General features: G+C 30.7%; 2 protein-coding genes across 2 annotated transcripts; one reads left to right on the top strand and one right to left on the bottom strand.

The window, feature by feature from the left end:
• The first annotated feature begins 6,102 nt into the window (after positions 1 to 6,102).
• Positions 6,103 to 8,086, top strand: LOC137821961 (peroxidase P7). Its single transcript, XM_068626784.2, has 4 exons — positions 6,103 to 6,629; positions 6,866 to 7,057; positions 7,149 to 7,314; positions 7,416 to 8,086. The coding sequence occupies exons 1-4, from the start codon at positions 6,417 to 6,419 to the stop codon at positions 7,805 to 7,807; spliced, it is 963 nt and encodes a 320-aa protein (XP_068482885.1). The 5' UTR covers positions 6,103 to 6,416; the 3' UTR covers positions 7,808 to 8,086.
• A 7,600-nt stretch (positions 8,087 to 15,686) lies between these two features.
• LBD15 (LOB domain-containing protein 15) lies at positions 15,687 to 17,758 on the bottom strand. Its single transcript, XM_068627653.1, has 3 exons — positions 17,428 to 17,758; positions 16,891 to 17,140; positions 15,687 to 16,759 (listed from the first exon to the last, which is right to left on the bottom strand). Exons 1-3 carry the CDS (start codon positions 17,439 to 17,441, stop codon positions 16,364 to 16,366), a joined length of 660 nt encoding a protein of 219 aa, XP_068483754.1. The 5' UTR covers positions 17,442 to 17,758; the 3' UTR covers positions 15,687 to 16,363.
• Positions 17,759 to 20,911: the final 3,153 nt, after the last annotated feature.

The following is a 20,911-nucleotide window of genomic DNA, read 5'->3' as shown; positions in this document are numbered from 1 at the left end:
AGGTTCCTGTTTTAATTTTAACTCTGGTGAAGACAATGCGTTGTTGGTAGGAGTTGTCTCTGAAAAGGAAGTTAGGTTGCAATGTAGAGTTGTAATAGCTCGAAGAGTCCTTGTCCAAACAATTTTAACTTTAGCTTCATTAAATTTTGTTGGGACTGTTTAAAGATGGATGTTCTCTCGGTTGTGAACAATGTTGTGGTCAAAGTTATTTGGCATAGAGGGTCAAACGCTTCTTTTATATGTTTAATCCCTAAGTTTGATAATATGCAACAACTTAGCAATTTCATATCCATTTCGTTGGTAGGGTGTGGGTACAAAATCATCTTGAAGATTCCGTCTCTCAGGCTGAAAAAGGTGATTAGTAAAGTCATCAATTTCAAACAATCTGTTTGTCTATAAGGAAGGGGGATATTGAATAGCGTCCCTGTGGCCAATGAAGTTCTTTGATGAGATGAAGGGGAAGAAGAAAAATTGTGTCCTGTTCAAGGTGGACTATGAGAAGGCTTACGACTACGTGAGGTGAGATTTTATCTATTATATGTTTGGAATGCTCAAGTTCTGCGAAAAGTGGATTTCTTGGATTAAATCCTGTCTGGAATCAGCTTCGATGTCAGTTCTAGTAAATGGAAGCTCGACTAAGGAATTTATTCCGAAGAAGGATTGAGGTAAGGGGACCCTTTAGCTCATTTTTTGTTCCTTATAACGATTGAAGGTCTATCCAAGGCTTCTAGGATTGCGGTTGAGAAATAATTGGTTGAGAGCCTGGAGATTGGGAGAAAGAAGATTAAGGTGAACATGCTTCAGTATGTTGACGATACTTTTTTTTTTGTAAAGCTAGTTATAAAAGTGTGTTTAACTTAAAGGTTATTCTGAATTGTTTCGAGTTGGCTTCTGGCCTCAAGGTGAATTTCCTAAAGAGCATAATTGGTGAGGTGGGGGTCGATCAGATCGTGATCCTCTGCTTTGCGATAATTCTCAATTGTGACGTGATGAAAGTATTTCGGGTAGCCAGTAGGGGGTGTCATAAGAGGGGTGTGTTTTGGGATGAAGTGGTTGGTACAATCAAGAATAAACTAGGTACATGGAAGGGTAGATTCGTTTCGATGGCTAGGAGGATTTGCTTGATTAAGTCTGTTTTGTCAATTATCCCTCTGTTCTACCTATTTTTGTTCAGGATGTTGTTTAATGTGATGAAGAAGATTGTGAGTCTACAGAGGAATTTTCTTTAGGGATAGGATTCTGAAAGGAGGAAGATTGCTTGGGCTGCTTGGGATAAGGTCTACAAATCTCGGGAAGCGGGTGGTCTTGGCATAATCAATATTAGGCTATGCAATGTGGCATTGTCAAGAAAGTGGATATGACTTTTGAGTTCGGACAAGGAGGTTGTAAAAGGATATCATTGAGTCTAAATATGGAGGTTGGAGAAGCTTGAAAGAGCAAAGGGTCAATAACAACAAAGTCTTTCTTTGGTGGAGAGATTTGAAGGAGATATGGATGTCGGAAGAGTGAGGGAGAAAGTTTGAAGACTGCTTTAACTGGGAGGTTGGGAATGGGAGTGAATTTCGCTTTTGGGAAAATAACTGGGTGGGTTCTGAAGTCCTGAAATGTAGAATCCTGAGGCTCTTTTCCTTGTCTGTTAATAAAGAGACATGTTTGTTTGACTGTGGGGTTTGGGTTAATAATGTCTAGACATGGATTCTTAATTGGAGAAGGGGACTTTTTGTCTGGGAGGAATCCCAGGTAAGTCAACTTCTTGAGGTGGTACTCAATTCGAGTCTCTTTTTCAGTCGAGAAAGTCTGGAAGGATAGCGAGTTCGAAGTATTTTCAGTCAAGTCCGCCTACGATATTTTAAGAGGAAAGGAAGAAGAGGAAAATTTGCGGTGGTACAACTTCTTCTGGAGGATTAAGGCCCTGCCTTCAATTCATGTCACAACTTGGAGGGTGATTGAAAACAAGATTGCTACTAAGGTCAATTTGGGGAGACATGGGATAGTGGTCGAGAGTAACCTTTGCTTCTTGTGCGGGGTTAAAGAGGAGTCGATAAGTCATCTGTGTTTTGGTTGTAGAGTTTCTTGGCTAGTTTTGAATCTTTGCTACGCGTGGTTAGGAGTGAGTTTGGTTAACCTTCTTACTGTTGTTTCACATTTCACACAATTCAATTTGCTCGATGTGTCTGTGTTTGTTAATCTCATTTCTGGAAATATCTGGATTGCGATGGTTTGTGAGATTTGGAGACCTAGAAATAACTGCATTTTTAAAGGTGGAGTGATCGATCACTCTAAAATATTTTCCTTGGCACAATCAAAGGTTTGGTCTTGGATTTCAGTTAAGGTGTCTTTTGTGGACTTTTCTTTCTTTGATTGGTGCCTAGAATCTCTGGTATGTATGCATTTAATTAAAAGTTATTGTTGATTTATAGGTTGGTAGGGTTGATCCTTGGTGTCTTTGAGGAGTGATAGCTTTTGTGGCAACATTTTGTGGTAAGTTGTTTAGCTGGTGTTGTTTGTGTAGGTAGTTGGTAACAACCTTATAGGTTTTTGTTTTACTTGGAGTGAGAAGTGTTTGTTCCTTTATTCTCCATAAAGGTTGGTACACATCTTAAATAAGCCACATTTGTTTTTAGATAAACAAAAATACTTAATACCTTCATATATAGAATTAAAATTTCAATTAAAGTTGAGATAATTAGTTCATACATTTCATAACTGAATGCATATATTATATTCATATAATGTAAATAAATCTTTGAAAATCTTTAAAATTAATTTTAAATATAAAAGAGTAATTCTTTATATATAAAAAAAAATATTGTTGAATAAGAATTTTTATGTTGTTTGAGTGATATTTTAAGATACTATGTAGTGAAGTATTAGTAAAAAATATATTTTTTAATATCACTTAAATAAATAGATGTTCTGATATTTCTATTTTAACTTGAGAGAGAATTTATAACTTTATCATATTTTTTCTTAATAATTTTTTTATTTAAGTGATATTCATTAAAAACTCTTAATCAAAATAATTGCACTTAGTCAAATGTTATGGTCACTTCCACTTTATTCTATTTCTTTTTCTCATTACCACTCAATTCAAGTCTGGTCAAGTCTTAAACGTGATTTCCTTAAAGCTTATATCAAATATAATCAAATATAATTAATATAATTAATTGAATACATTTAGAAACTAACCAACTCGGTTTATAAGATGTAATTTACACAAATTTATATACTATGAAACATTCTTATTTTTAGTCGATGTGAGATCTTAAACACATTCGTAGTCGATGTGAGATCTCTAACACATCCCTCACGCTGATATCTGCTAACTTATATTATATATTTATGGGTAATTCAATAACGACCTGAATAATTCTAAATTACTTTGATATCATATCGAAAAGTGAACTTTAAATTTAACTCAATCTTACGAGTTCAATTCATAAAGTACGATTTCCATCCAGCTATATATTATTAAATATCTTTATTTCTAAAGAAAAATACAATAACTCCTAAATTATGGCCAAAATCACACATTTATGAAATAATGCATTGAAGAACCAAATATAATCTAAATTTGAAAACATCAATATAATTTCGAAGATATAGGTCTCAATATTCTTTGTTTGATAATTATTTAAAAAGAGAAAAGAAAAAACCTTACTCGAATCGAGGTTGATTTTTTCAAAAGATGAACCTTAAATATTAAGCAAAAGCAAACGTTTTAAATTTATCAATCAAAGTTATTTTATTAATAACGTCTGAGAACTTTTGCAGAGTGGTTCCTTAAAAAAAAGTTAGAGCTAAAGGCATTGACTAGTATTTCTCTGTTTAAGAGACCATGATGAGCAGTTTTTTTTTTATGTGAGACCATGTTTTTTTCCTTGTCACGAATTAAAGATAGTTATTTAAATAAATAAAATTATTAAGATACTAGATTTAAAGTTTGAATTTGAAATTATATACAGTAAGGTATTTATGAACGAACATCTTCATACTGACTTTTAAGAAAGAAAACTGGAATTTTTTTTCAGAAGTTAAAATTAACTGAATTTTATAGAAAATCTTTTGTATAGTTTTTCTAATATTTTTTCTTTTTCAAAATTTATGTAAACGAAAAATTATTACACCAGGTTGGTTTATATTTCTACCATAAGTTTTGAAATCAACGATTGACATGTGATTCTTTTTTCAGCGTTAATTAATTGTGAAATTAATAAAATACATGTTAAAGATCATGGTTTAGTTATATTTTTGCCTCTAAAAATTATATAATGATGTAATTTTAGTCTTTTATATCTTAACTAGATAACTGATGTAATAACATATTTTTATATAGTATTAAAGAAGAGAGTTTAAAGTTGATAAAAAATAATAACTATATTTTAAAGGTTATAAATAAAAAAATTAACAATTTTATTTTTTATTTATCTACAATAATTTTTTTAAAATATCAAATATTACAAATTTATTTTGTAATTTCTCTGTGTATTTTCTTTAGATATTAATTCTTAATTTTCTTCCTCATTCTTTTTCTATGCCAAAAAACTAGAATCTCAATGAAAAATAACTTTATTAAGGATAAGTTACTATGTTCTTTTATAATATTAAGAGCAGATGCACTACAAGAAATTCATAAAGAAACCAATTTTTAGATATCAAAATAAATAGTTACAATATGAACTAAAATAGAGACCATTTTAGAAACTAAAGACAAAATTGGTTTCTAAATTAGTTTCTATTATTGTTAAATATTTTTTAAATTGGTATCTAATTAGCAACTAAGGTTTTAACTACAAATCATTTAGTTTCTAAATTTGGTAGCAAAAACTTTGGTTGCTAATTAGATACCAATTTAGAAACTATTTAACAATAATAGAAAATAATAGAAACCAATTTAGAAGCCAAATTTCTTTTTAGTTTCTAAAATGGTCTCTAATTTAGTTACTATTGCAACTAATTATTTTGGTTTCTACAAATTGGTTTTTATTTCATGATTTTCTTGTAGTTATCCAACTAGAAAAGATAAATTTCTAATAGTTTGAGTTCATTAATGTATAGATTTTAAATTGTTATATTTATGATTTCTGGTTATGAAACCTAATTTTGAATTATTGAATTTTTATGATTAAAATAAAATTGAGATGTTGAAAACTAGTGTAAGAAAATTGAATTTGTTAGTTTCCAAAATCTATTTTGATAGTTTTAGCATGTCAATCCTGTTTCAACCCGACGAATTAGAGGTGAGACAATAAATTTTTTAATTAAAATTTAAAATGGAAAAATGTTCACAAAATTAACTTTTTGTCTTGTATTATTGCAAAAATGCAAATAAGAAATACGTAACTTAGATAATTAACAATTATAACTAACATTGGAAACAACAATTTGTTCTCAATTTAGGTGTTGAATGGTATATATAGTGAAGTGATAGTTACACTACTAGATTTTTCAAAGATTAAGGTGATATATGTAGGCAGCAGCATTATTATTATACCGTGGGGTTATATGTACAGTTAAGTAAAGCTTCTGACCTAATCTTACCGAAATCAGACATGCGAAGAAGTTTCTTACTTTTTTTTACTTCCCTTGAACGCTTTATATGATTGCTGTAGGGAACATTCAGCCAGCAAAGGCTGAAAATTGACCCATAAAAACTTTACAAGTTTTCTCCTATGACTGTGCCTTCACACAAAGTAGGTAAAACCCGCGTTAGACCAGCAGAGAGATCATAATTTAATTGAACAGTTATTGATACACATTCTTTCTTTTGTTTATGTGAACCAAAAATAGATACTATGCATAACCCATCAAGATTATTATTCTCATTTTGGTTGAGTGAAGTTGCAAAAGGTAACCTTACCAAACAAATATTCTGAACCACAGTCAATTAAGCATTACTAAAATATACAACTTCATCTATTTTTCTTTGATGGACTAAAAATATATTTAACAGGTATATTTAATTTATAAATCAATGAGTCAAATTTGCCTTGGCTTAGTCGTGTTCCTTGGATTAAAAGCATAAAAGATGTCTCACATCAAAGCGTTATATGATGGGGCCCCTGTAGAGGAAAACAGTTTACCAAACAATTGTAACACTTTGACAAAGCAGCGCAATGACGCGGCTTTTCACTTGGTTATCTTTGAATTCATTAGAGTCGAATCTCTCATCACTATTCTAAACCCTTATAATCAAAATTCATAAGTGAGTTTTTGAATTAGTTCCACATCGCCAATTTCCCATGCACAGAGGACTTCTCCATTTTTCTACGTGTTAGGTTAGGCTACCTGCCGAGACAAATTGCCTTGAGACACATTCAATCCACACCCATTATAAATACAGAACTCCCATTAACCAATAAACCACACCCTCACACATACAAACACTTTACCTCACTTAGTGTGTTTCATCAAATATGGCTTCGTTTTCTTCTAGATTAACTATTAGTTTCGTTCTGTTTCTCCTCGTATTGGGGTGTGCCAATGCACAACTTTCTACCAACTTCTACTACACTTCTTGTCCAAAACTCCTCTCCACTGTGAAATCCTCAATGCAATCTGCCATATCAAAGGAGACCCGCATCGGTGCTTCTCTCCTCCGCTTGTTCTTCCACGATTGCTTTGTCAATGTAATTTCAATGCACCGCTTCTTCTTCTACCTTATGCATGCATCAAGTAACTCTGTTTGAAACAACACATCTTGCAAACATTTACACATCATCTCACACTAACTTTGTCCCATACAACTATTTTTGGTGTGTTAACTGATGCACTGATAATGCACTAACTCATTTTATATAGCTTTTGTTTCTATGTTAGAGTATAATCATGGTACCCTCTTGCGTATTAATGAGTAAACATGCAGGGATGTGATGGTTCAATTCTATTGGATGACACATCAAGCTTCACCGGAGAGAAGAACGCAAATCCCAACAGGAATTCTGCTCGTGGATATGAAGTCATTGACAGCATCAAATCAGCCGTGGAGAAAGTGTGTCCAGGAGTTGTCTCCTGTGCGGATATCCTTGCCATTGCTGCTAGAGACTCTGTTGGAATCGTAAGTGGTCAAAGACCAAATAAATCAAATTAAACTAACTCATTGACTACACATATCTGAATTAATATACTGTTGATTTTGGTGACATTAGCTTGGAGGACCTACTTGGGATGTTAAACTTGGAAGAAGAGATGCTAGGACTGCTAGCCAATCTGCTGCTAACAGTGCCATTCCTCCACCCACTTCAAACCTTAACCAACTCATCTCAAAGTTCAGTGCTGTAGGACTTTCCACCAAGGACATGGTAGCCTTGTCGGGTACAAACATAAACCACATAATTGGCTAATTAATTACATTACATTTCAATCATATAGTAAAAATTCTTGTCTTAACTAATTATGAGTCACATCTTGATTAGGTGGTCACACAATTGGACAATCAAGGTGCACAAGTTTCAGAGCCCGCATCTACAATGAGAGCAACATAGATACCTCATTTGCCAGGACTAGGCAATCGAGCTGCCCCAGAACATCAGGGTCAGGTGACAACAATCTGGCACCCCTTGATCTTCAGACTCCAACCTCATTTGACAACTACTACTTCAAGAACCTGGTTCAGAAGAAGGGTCTTCTCCACTCTGACCAGCAACTCTTCAATGGTGGCTCCACTGACTCCATTGTGCGTGGCTACAGCACCAACCCAAGCTCCTTTTCCTCTGATTTCGTCACCGCCATGATCAAGATGGGAGACATTACTCCCCTCACTGGCTCCAAAGGAGAAGTAAGAAAGAATTGCAGAAGGATTAACTAAGTTTAAATATTAAGGGTACTACTACTACACACACGCAACCAATTTACTTGTGCTTGAGATATGTGTGTAATAAGTTGCTAAAACATCTTTAGGTTCTATTTTGGATTCAGTGTGTACTTTAATGCTTTCTACTTCCCTTTATTTTTCTTTCTTTTTACTTTTCCCTTACTAGGTTGTAGGAGAAAAAAAGCCTTACCAGGGCTCAAGAACGGAGATTGGTTTCATGTACAAGTTTGCTTTTGATTTCCTCTTTATAACATTCCATCAGAATTCAGTTTTCTTCTTGTTTTTAAATTACGTGTATGCACCTTTTCAAGCTTATGAATTTGGAACTTTTACAGTTTTTCTTTTTCTTTCGTGCCAAAATTCTAATAATTCGCTTTAATTTGGTGCATTGTTGAATTTTCAATTTTAGCAATTAATCATTCTAGCGCTTTTGTACTATTTTGGTTCAAGAAGTGGCCCACTACAAAACGGGCCTAAAGAAAGGAACTCATTGAAGTCTGTTTCTTCCTGCACCTTCATCACTTCTTCACCCACCTCCATAAATTTTTAAATTTCCAAAATTATTCTTCAGTAAAAAGATAAAAATAGAAGTAATGTTTTATACTGCAGATAACGTAATTCAGAAGTAAAAAATTAACACTTCCGTAAGAAAATTTACGTAATTCAAAAGTAAAAAATTATCACTTATAAATTACGTAATCTAGAACCTATTTTCTTAAATAAGTTCCAGATTATGTAATCTGAAAGTGATAATTTTTTACTTTCATATTACATAATCCGGTAGGTTTATTTTTGTTATATAAGTTCTGAATTACGTAATTCGGTATTGAGAGTTGTTAAATAGGTTTCAGATTATGTAATTCGATAGTTGTAATTTTTTACTTCCAGATTACGTAATTTATAAGTGATAGTTTTTTACTTCTAAATTACATAATTCATAATGTAAAACATTGTTTCTATTTTTATTTTGTACTAAAGAGTAATTTTGAGAATTTTAAAATTTTTGGAGGTGGCAATAAAAAAAGCAGTCCTCATTGAAAAGTGAGGGTCTTAGAACCAATAAATCAAAGACACCCATCTATGGTTGCCTGTATAAAATGTTCAGTTTTCACCTAATATATATCTATATGTATTGAAAAAATTATATTGATTTTAACTATAATCTTTTTATTAACCTTTTGCAAATGACAAACTTACAAATATCACGATTCTCTCTTTTACTGTTTTTTTTTCAATTTTTCTCTCTTTTATCTTGTTTTTGTCATTATCTCTAGACTTTTAACATGTTTGTGTTAAAAATTATGTAAATTAATTTTATAATGTGATTCATGTTGGGTTTTGGACTTGAATATAATTTAATAAAATAAAAGACACATTGATTAATGTGAGAAATTATATATATATATATATATATATTATTTAATGAAAAAATAATTTGATGGAGATTGGGAAAAAATAGAAATAGGGTTCTGTGTATGCAAATGAGGTTGTCTCACTCTTTGCTATCAATAAAGAGTGTGACAAGAACAAAATTGTCAAGAGATAGATTGAGAAAAGAAAATTAAAGAAACTGCTCATAAAGGGACTCTCATAGATCAAGGTAAAATGAATGCATGGAATATGAGAATCATAATTTGTAAGATCCTTAAGATGATTATATACATTATTATTTATTACTGTATGCTTTGATTTTACATGTAGTATCAGAGCATGGTTGCTCAAATTTATGATTCTCCATAAATGATGTTTTTCCCAATTTTATAAACCTTCTTTTTAAAATTATAAATATTGTAAAGAAAATAATATCTTTTGAGGATAATTTTGATGGTTTAATTTATCTGTTCATTTATGCTCCAATACGAATTGATTTCAAATTAAAATAATGAAATCTCAAGTCTTCCAATGTATCATAAAAGATAAATTGTAAGGTTTAATTTATCTTTTTATTTCTATTGCATTATGAATTGATTTCAAATTAAAATAATGAAAAATTTCAAGTCTTCCACTGCATCATAAATCATGAATTCTTGTTTTATTTTAAATGCAAGATGAATAGATTATGATAAATAAAAGTAAGGGCATAAATATATTTTTTATGAATACTATTATTTCTGGAATTATTCATATGATAGATTTGTAATCACCAAAGTGATCAAATTTTTATGTTTTATTTAATTCCAAATTACTGATGAATTTTATTTCACTTAATGATATTATTTTTGGAAGTAGCTGTATGATAGATTTGTAATCACTAAAGTGATCAAATATTTATGTTTTTTTTAATTTCAAATTAATGATGAATTTTATTTCACTTAATAATATTATTTCTAGAAGTAGTAGCTGTATGATAGATTTGTAATCACCAAAGTGATCAATCTTTATGTTTTATTTAATTCCAAATTACGATGAATTTTATTTGAATTAATGATATTATTTATGGAATTATCTGTATGAAAGATTTGTAATCACCAAAGTGATCAAATCTTAATGTTTTATTGAATTCCAAATTAGTGATGAATTTTATTTCAACTAATGATATTGTTTTTGAAATTATGTGTATGATAGATTTGTTAATCACCAAAGTGATTGAATCTTTATGTGTTATTTAATTTCAAATTACTGATGAATTTTAATTCAATTACCTATAGAATGGATGTTAAATTATTTATATTATGGATAAATTGAAATTCATTATTATAAGGCATTTGTGGATCACCAAAGGTTGATTAGTTGTTCTTATAATTGATGGATATGATTGTTGGTAGCGAGTATATGTTATTAGTTTTATTTGTATATTAAAATATAACAAGTGATATTAGCATCATTATGTTTTGTGTATTAATGTATCATCCAAAGGAGAACATTAATATGCATAAAATGTTTGTTTGTTATCTGAATTTGTATTGTAAGTTTAGTTTATGACTCAAAGTATTAATGTTAAATATGTGTTAATTGAAGTATTTGTTCATGTGTCTTTACATTTGTATGTTAAGTCTGTTCCAGTCTTTAATGGATTGAATTTTCCAAATTGGAAACATGTTGTTATTATTGATGCTAGCAATATTAAAGAGAAAGTTCATTATAGGGCTTGAAATATGTCAAATAGAGTTAGTGTGATGTTTATGGTAATGAGGATAACAAATAATATTAAGTTTGTTCTTCCCAAAAATGATAATGCAAAATAATTTATGAAATTTGTGGAATAACGCTCCCAAAATCAGATTTTTCAAGGTTTTCCAGTTTCGAACAACTCACGTCTAAAAAATTGGTAGTTAAAACCTTGGTAATTCGATACCAATTTAGAAACTATATAACAATAATACAAACTAATTTAGAAAACAAATTTTTATTTAGTCTCTAAAATGGTTTCTAATTTAGTCAATATAATAACTAATTATTTTTTATCTTTTAAATTATTTTTTATTTAATAATTTTCTTGTAGTGAATATTTATCATATTATTAGACTATTTTTTTTTTTACACAGTTTTTCTCATAAAATATGGATGATGCTATTTCTCAAGTCACATTTTTGGTAAAAAGCTATGATGATTTTTTATCAATATTCAATCAACATCACTAGTGTTGTTCGAAAATAATGTCTATATTTAGTGGTAATTAAAATGTTATATAAAAAATTAAAATTTAATAAACTTTAATTATCTTATTTTAAAAATTAAATTTAAAATAAAAATAATTTAAATTCAATGCATATAAATTTCATAAAAATCATAAACTTTTCTGGCCGAACCAAAGTTAAATATTATATTCCGAATATTGAATATAGTAATTATACTCTACATGATTGATGTCAAATATTTATTTTTAAAGGTATAATTTACTGTTTGAATTGAATATTTTTATGATAGCAGCATCATTTTCGCGAGAAAAACTTTAGATTTCTTCTAACCATTTACATTATAAAAATCTGTCTAATGTTACATTAACCAATCCTTGTTAGATGCATTACAATTTTACATTATATATTCGTGGTTTGAGTGGTTTAAAAAATAACTATCTTTAAATTAATTTCTTTCCTTCGATAAGGTATATCTAACAATTGATGGAAATGGAAGCGACAATTAGAGTGTAGGTGAGATGTGGATAAAAAACTATATTATATATTATATATATATATAAACAAAATAATATATAGTATTACATAAATATAGAATCCATCGATCATACTTCAGACTGATACAAGTTAATTAGTATATAAATATTTAAATATATTCTTAATTTCTATAAATTATTTTGAATTTTAATTTTAATTTCGATTCTTATAATTATTTTATTTTTATCTGTCTAACTTTAAAACTTATACTTTTGGGATTTATAAAATAGGTGGACTTTAAATGTAGTGGCTATAAAGTATTTGTTTTATTATCTGTTGGACTAGAGATTATGACATTTCATTATACATAAGTGGGTGCAAATCTCACCTTATAAGTCGGTTTTATGAGGTTGAACTAGGCTTAAAGTCCACTTCTTAACATGGTATCAGAGTCATTTCGAGCCTATCCTAACCAGTGTTTGTTGGACTTATCAGACCACCCGCTATCGGATCACCCATAACATATATTTTCATGCACGAGTTAGTAGCCTCGGCATGAGGAGGTGTAATGAGATCTCACATCGACTAGAGATGATGACATTTCATTATATATAAGTGGGTGCAAACCTCATGAGTCGGTTTTATGAGATTGAATTAGACTTAAAATCCACTTCTTAACATTATCACCTTTCTAAAATTTAAAATTTCTTTTAAAAAATTATAAAAATATCATTCTTCTATCATAAACACTAATGTATTATGATTATTATTTAATCTTTTATTCAATACTCAAGTTACTAATTATTGAGTATAACATATATTAAACATAAAAAAATAACTATTTTCAATTTTCAAAGACTAAAAACAAAGTTTTATTTAGAGACTATAATCAAAATTATTTATTTTAAATTAAAATTACATTTGAATTTTAAAAATTAAGTGAAAACATATTTAGTCGGGTTAAATACTGAGTAAGATTAAAGTAAATATATAGCATATTGAATTAGTAACACAGGTAAATGTTAAACTAACCTCTCTCAGGAATAAATAGAAACATATTTAATTTAATATCAACCCAGCCTATTTTTTTTTGTTTAAAATAATACTTTTTTGTATTTTCTATTTTTTTAATGAATGTTATATATATATATATATATATATATATATAATTTAATAACTCGATCAAAACTATAATTAAATTTGGTTATATTAATAGATTTTATTAGGTTTTTTTGACCATGATGGTTTTTTTTTTTGGTTTTTACCAAAATGGTGTCCGTTTAAAAAAAATTACAAATTTAGGCAAGTCGTGCCTAATTGAGACGACTTTATATGCAGAAGTCGTCCCAATTAGACACGACTCTTAGAAAATTATGTATCAAATTAATTTTTAACATTACATAACTTACTATCCAATATATAAACAATAAAATTAAAAAAAATATATGATGTGGCAGAAGTCGTGTCAACTTGGCACGACTTCTGTATGATAAGGCAGAAGTTGTCCCAAGTTGGCACGACTTCAATATGACGGGGCAGAAGTCGTGCCAACTTGGCACGACTTCAGTATGACATGGCAGAAGTCGTGCCTAATTGGAACGATTTCTGCATATGAAGTCGTGCCGAATTGGCACGACTTGCCTAAATTTGTAATTTTTTTAAACGGCTCCATTTTGGTAAAAACAAAAAAAAATAACCCCATCATGGTCAAAAAAACATTTTTTTTAAGAAAATAACCTATTATCTAGATTGATCATTTTCAGAGTTTTCCGTAACAAAAGTAAACTAGATATGTGAGAAAACTTATTTATTATTATTATTATTATTATTATTATTTTAGAGTGTTGTAATTCATTAAATTAGTTTAGTGATGAGAGTAAGATGAAATTGGTGAAGTTTTAGGTTCAATTCTTACTTCTCTCCTCTCATGGTATATAAAAAGGAAAAATAATGATTTTTTTTGGCAAAATAAATAAATAATAGATGTATTTTAGGGATACCTCAAACTTTATGCAGAGGAGTAGAGAAAACAAATCGGTAACATTCTCTATAAGAAAAATTACTATTCCTTGCCACTGCACTAACCTTTTTATTTTTTGATGGATCTCATATAAATTAAAGGTTCAAGACACCAATCTGAGTAAGAAAAACATGTTAAGCATACTTTAGATGTCACCCACGACCAAACTTTCAACTATATCATCGAGAAAATCTTCAAGTGATCTATGCGTCTGTTCCTGAAGATCTTCTTATTTCTATGCTTCCACAATTCTCTTATAAATGTTATCCACACACACAACCAAATCTGATTAACAACTACACTTTCCTCAATCAACCTAAACTGTGAGAGAAAAACATCTTCGACTCCTAATGTACAACAGATGCATGTTTCACCTACTCGTAATACTTAGACCATATAAATCAAGCCACTTTGCACGTACAAAAGATATGAGACGTAGTTTCCTCACCCTCCTTACTCCTTACACATACTACATACCATATTTTGTTTATACGCTATTTTAACGATGATGAGAGTTTTATCGTAATGATCCGGAATTTAAATAGTTGTTTAAATTTCTTTTGTTTAAAAAGAAAAGTTAAGATGAAGATGAAGGTTATATATAGTGAGTGAAAAATGAGGTGACCCAATCAGCACTGATAAAATAAAAATAAAAATAAAAATATTATTAGTGAAGATATGATGTTGGCAATAGCAGAAGTTGAGTGAGATCCAAGTATGCATGCATGTTTACTGAATAGCTTAATCTTGGAATCCCCTCTCCCACACATGCATCGATTATGAATTCGAGAACACAGAAAAAAATGATGCAGGATCAACCCAGCTAGTAATCATTAATTTGAATTAGGCCAAAAATCAGCTTAATTAAGGTTTCGAAATGGTAAAAGGAGGAACTGTTTCAAATTAATACAAGTACTATGATTGGGCTATGCCAACACAAGGAAGATGCCACGAGTTGAAGCAATCATGACATGGGACCAATACATGTCACATCTCTATATATATTATATTATATATAGATATTATTAGGGTTCTAAGTTTGAAATGAGTTTCAAAAGCAATAATATGAACATGAGTGGTTTTGCTGATAAAAAAATGCAGAAAAAGAAAGTGGTAGTCTTTTTCTTCATATTTCTTGCTTATACGACTAAGAGTTTCCCTTTGTCTCCCTTTTCTACTATATGAAAACCTCACGCCAAGGAAACTCAACTCTTTACAAATAAAATAGCTGGCAACGGAGTATGACCATCCAACAAATACGTAACCAATATCTACCTTAATTTCACCTATTTTTTTATTTTTTTTAAATATATTAACCATTTTTTTATGAAGTCTTAATGCAAATTATGAAATGAAAATTAAGAATCGTTTTCTAAACTAAATGTGTATTTAATATATGTTGATTCTCTGGGATCAATATTCTGTCCCTTTATTCCAGTGCTAATTATAAAATAAATCAATTCCATCATAATGAAAGAAAATCTAGAATATGTCGGCGTGTGCAATTGATTGTATTCCAGTGTTATGAATCTGACATTAAAATCCTCGTTTATCCATTTTGTTCTCCTATGTGTGTGTATCATGATATATAAAGTTCGCTTAATTTGATATAGGTTGAAATCTTTAGAATTTTCCTCTATCAACCATCCAAGGTAAAAGGAAATGAAAGAGAGAAAAAAAATAATATCTACATATGAGTAAACTCAATTCTGAAGCTAACTAGCAATATATATGCGACTGCTACAAGGGACAGTAATTAATATAATATAGTTTTGACTGTATAATACAAATGATAGATAACTTGACGTAAAATTATGCTTCCCAATTTCCATATATATATAAACCAAGTTTCTCAGAAGTTAAGTCTGACTCAACATGGTGAAGATCACAAGCATACCTTTTGTCTCCCGCAACTTCAGACAGCAAACTCAGATACACAGTGGCACAGACTAATATGTCTAAGAAAGGTTAAAGTCACGAACCACAGTCATCACGTGCAAAATTAATTCTACCAACAGTATTGCAATGTTTCCCAAACCAAACTGAAATATCATCAATGCAATGTAAACCATGTTTTCTTCCCCTTTATTGTCCTTTGCTTCATTAAATAATGAAGGGAAAATTGGCATAAGTATATATCAAGTTGGCATTGTGTCTACGTCGGTTGTAGGGTGGGGAAGAAAAACAGTTAATCGCAGTAACAAAGAGCAATTAATTTGTAATATGGTAGTAGCTTTAATTGGCTTAGGAAGGTGTAGAAGAAATGAAAGTTTAACCAGCCATTTATAATCAAGGGGAAATTTTGGGCATATAAATCATATGGATTAAGATAATAAAAAGGGGAAAAAAAGCGTACAGCCGGGTCATAACAACATTCAGTATCAATACTCTCCTTTTTCTTGACTTACTTTATTCCACCTTGATGCATCATATAAGAGAGAAATAAATGGAATAATGGTTTTTATTAGGCTGCAAAGTTTAACCAAAATAGGAGATATTATCACTTGAAATTGTGGTGTAAGTGGTGGGATCAGTCTGGTGGATGTACATGGAAGAAGAGGAAGAAGTTTGAGGAATAGAAGGAGGTGGAAGTGGTGGTGGTGGAGGAGGTGGTGGAGGTGGAGCAGCGATTGAAACAGCCCCAGCTGAAGGAAGCATTGCAACATGATGAGAGGAGGGTATCATGTGAGCTTCCCTGAGTTTGTATTTAAGTATTTCAGCCCTCACTACACTAAGTTCAGCTTGTAAGGATTGAACTTGTTGTTGCAAAGCAGAAATTGCACCCATGCATCCATACACAGGGTCTCTAAGCCTCACATTGGCCTCATAAACTAGACTATTTGCTGCATCAGCTCTCTGACACTCTGGTACTTCCTATAACACATTGTAATATGATTAAAATCTACAGCAGTGTAATACATACATATATACATATATCATACTATTAATTAGATAATTATTTAGCCAGTAATGTTATTTATGTCAGTGTGTATGCATATATTTACCATGAGCATCTTTGAGACGTTGCTGGCACCAAAAACTTTGTGGACGGAAGCAAACTTTTGAGGCTCATGGGGAGAGAAATATGGAGAAAAGGGACATTCTTGGGCACATCTTCTTCTCAATAACTTACATGCCGCACAAGGGGTGATGGTATTTAGGGTTCCAGGAGGGCCTAACATATGTCTTCTTCCCATTTGAGAAGAAACATCTCCTTCCCTCTTGATCTTCTTCCCTATCTCATCAAATCTCTCCCTACAGCAGAAGCATACACTTAGCAAACCTCATTTCACAACTAAGTAATTACCAAATATCGTTTTTCTTTCAAGGGATATGTATGGCATGCTTATTTGAACTTTGATGATCACCATGTGAATTTAGAAAATTGAGAGTCGTATGTTATTGGGAAAATAATATTTTGCATGATTAAAGAAGTTTCAAGCTAGCTGCTGGGCAGCAAAATATTAAAAAGAATCATATAAAGCACTGTATAAGAAGATAACTAAGAGTTCAGAGATAGAAAAGGGATTTATGCGTCTTACCTTTCTCTGGACATTCAGGCATGCCCTCTGATTATGAAGTAGGATTCACCTAGGAAGAGAATATAGAGAGAGGTTCGGGCTAGAGAGTTCAGAAAGTGAAGAAGAAAGGAAAATAGAGGTAGAAAATGAGTGTGCTTAAAAGGCAAGGTATGCAAAAGGACAAGTCCAGCTATATTTTAATTTAAAAGAAAAAACAAACAAGAGTTATTTTAATAGAGAGAAATAAAAAGAAGGATGAGGAAGTATATGGAAGAAGAAGCTTTGTTTTGTTTGTTGCTAATGTTTTAAACCTCTCTTGGTTTATGAACGATGATTTCAGGAATTATAGGTTACTTTTAAGAAAGTTGAGGACTGAGGACAAAAGAAGAAGAAAAAAATGGTATCATGGAGAGGAAAAGAGAGAGGAGAATATACTGTTTATGTTGTACAAATGCCAGCTCATTGAGTGCTTGCTCACGTGTGAGTTCTTAAATGTGTTTGACTTTCTTAATCAACTTTCTGATTCAATTGCCGCCATGCATGTGGTTCTTGCTTCTTATTGAGTGCAGGTCCACCAAAGTGGCATTCTTTTTAAGCTCACATATAATTAATATTATCTATAATTTGAGTATGTTTGTGTTAATATCATCTTATTGACTGGGGAAAAAATGACTCCATATACAGATTGTTTACACAAGTGATTAGACATTAAACAAACATTAAACCCGAGTTGCACTTCCACAATTTAAAATGCTCGTATCTTAGTCAAATTCAAAATTGCCCTCATTGAGATCGGAATATGCTTTATAGTTGGTCTTCTTTTGAAGAAAAACTGTATTATTGTCATACATTACATCCAATCACCGTGTAGAAACCGCAAGCTGACCCTTAACATGACAGTGCAGTGTGTGTGTATATATATATATATCATCACTCACCCCATTATAGTAGTCCTCAACAACTACACCTCTTGATATATTCTTATTAAAAAGATTTATACTAAAGATAAACATATAATTTTCAACTGATCTTTTGTTTATTCTATAGCTAGTTCTTTGTAAGTCGAAAACCTTCAGTTTCTTCTTTTATTTGCTGCTTATTAAGTTGGGAAAATGGTTGACAAAAAAGTATATAGCCCTCACGGAAACCACATTCAGCATGAAAAAAGTAAGGGCAATCTTTAAAGGAAACACTTATGCAGCAACCATCATCAGATTTATTAGAAACCCACACTTGTTCGTTCCTTAATTTCATGATTATGAAATTGCTTCCAAACTTTTAACTCGGCTGAAAATGATTCCTCCTGAATTAATCTTATGTCACTGCAATAAGGAAAAAGATTGGACACCTTTCAAGATAAGTTGATAATCTTGAGAAGAAAATGACTTTTGTCAATTGTGTGATTGATAATTTGATGATGATATAGGACATTTCACCCGAGCTTCCATATGGGAAAATCATTTTCTCATTTAAGAATCTAACATTATAATTTCGCATTTTAATTCCTTGTGGATGACTGAGACGGTTAACTGCTTAACTAAATTTGTCCTTCACCCAAATGACATATATGCATTTTCCCTTGAAGGACACCTTAACTTAATACAAAGAAACCAAAAACTCACCTTTCAACACCATAAATTTGATGTAAAGTCTAGAATCATTTAACTTGAGATAATCATGTGAGATGAAAGAGCCACTTATGGTCCACATAGCAGTAAATAATATTGCACTTTACCATAGAAAGGAACCTAAGTTATAGATTACGCAGAGATTAGTAGAAATCAATATATAAATCTTCATTTGCTGGAATGAGAACATAATTAGATTTAGCAATAAGGCAATGACTATTACTTTTTTTTTGGGGGGGTGGTAGGATTTTGAGAAATGTTCTATCAAAGTGGGTGGTGAAAGAGAGGGAAAGGAGAGAAGAGAAGAGTGTATTTGGAGTGGTGGTATTAAATTACGTAAAAGGAATGCTTAGAGTCTAAGGGAATGGCACCATCTATTCTTGTTTGACCCGTATTTTGAGGCTTAGAATTCGCTCCGTTGTCCTCTCACCGCCAACCTAACTTCACAATACTCATTCTGCATCACTGCACCAAAACCCAGAACCCACCATCCCACTACCATTCAGGTTGGCCAACTCATGCATTGGTTGGGGTACTCACCACACAGATTCTCTCTACTTAATGCTACTTTAAACTGCCTCTATCTTTTTCTCATATTTAATAATCACCAAGCCAACATATGTAGAACATTCATTCGTTTTAAAATTCAAAGCTTAAAAGGGTCAATAATAATACACATGAAAGTCTTGTCAAAGGAATGCTGGCCCTTCTTATTTCTAGTGTCACTGTCAAACACCTTCAGTCTTAGGACATTCCACCATTGCCTTCTTTCTCTTCACTCTCCATTTGCTTCAGATCAGGATTCGGGGTTGGTATCAAAATTTCTGCATTACTCAAATTTTCTTCCTTTTTTTCAGTGTTTGAACAGTGTCACGTGTGTACCTTCAATACATGCAGTTAATTAAGGATAGAACATCTGTGTATAATATGTCTTCGCAATTATATCAGTGTGCAGAATTTTCCTTGAGTCATCAATTTTAAGAGGAATATAAAAATTATGCGTTCTGCCGCATGAACATGGACTCCTTGAGAATATTTTTAGTCAAAGTCGAATCAACACTTAGAAATTGATTAAGGATGCAACACTGACTTAAAACATGTTTAAACTATATTCTCCTTTATCTGAAATACTTAAATTGTATTTTTTTTCCTCTTATTTTAAAATTTATATTTTCTTATTTAAAAGATAAATACATAATATATATTTAGTATATTTTAAGAAAAGTTATAAACATTCATTTTCTTTCATTTAATTTTTTTTTTCTCCCACGTCTTCTTTCCATCACACTACACTTATTCGATCAATGTCATTTATTATGTTTATTATTTTCTCACTATGTTTTTCTTTCTTCGTATCTCTAGTATTAATTCCAACACAAACTGTCTCATTTAGAAGTGTATGATTATCATAATTAACTCGTATTTTAATATAAATGAACTTTTTAGGGTTAATTTTTTTCATTTTCAATAACTATTAATATTATTAGCAATTAGATTTAAGTTTCTATTTAATACCAAATTTAAAGTTGTAGAAGAAAAAAAATGGTTGAGTGAGTCAATAATATGAGTATTTAAAATATGATTTTATCTATTAAATTTTAATATAAAATACTCATCTGGTCCTTTCTTCTTATTATTTAATTTCTGTTTGGCTTATACTTTCTTATACGCAACTAGAACCCATATCTAATATTACATCATCCATACACACACACAAAATCATTGCGTACAGAAAAAAAAAATATTGAAGCTTTTTCCCCTAATAATCATAAAATGTCTTGAAAAGAAAATATCGTTTGGAAATTTTTAGTAATTATATTATATTAAATTTTATGCTAAGTACTAGACATACTCTCTCAGTAAAATAATTCATTATA

Source organism: Phaseolus vulgaris, chromosome 9, assembly GCF_051622355.1.
Source record: "Phaseolus vulgaris cultivar YP4 chromosome 9, ASM5162235v1, whole genome shotgun sequence".
Lineage (NCBI taxonomy): Eukaryota > Viridiplantae > Streptophyta > Magnoliopsida > Fabales > Fabaceae > Phaseolus > Phaseolus vulgaris.
This window is presented reverse-complemented; position numbering and strand designations above follow the sequence as displayed.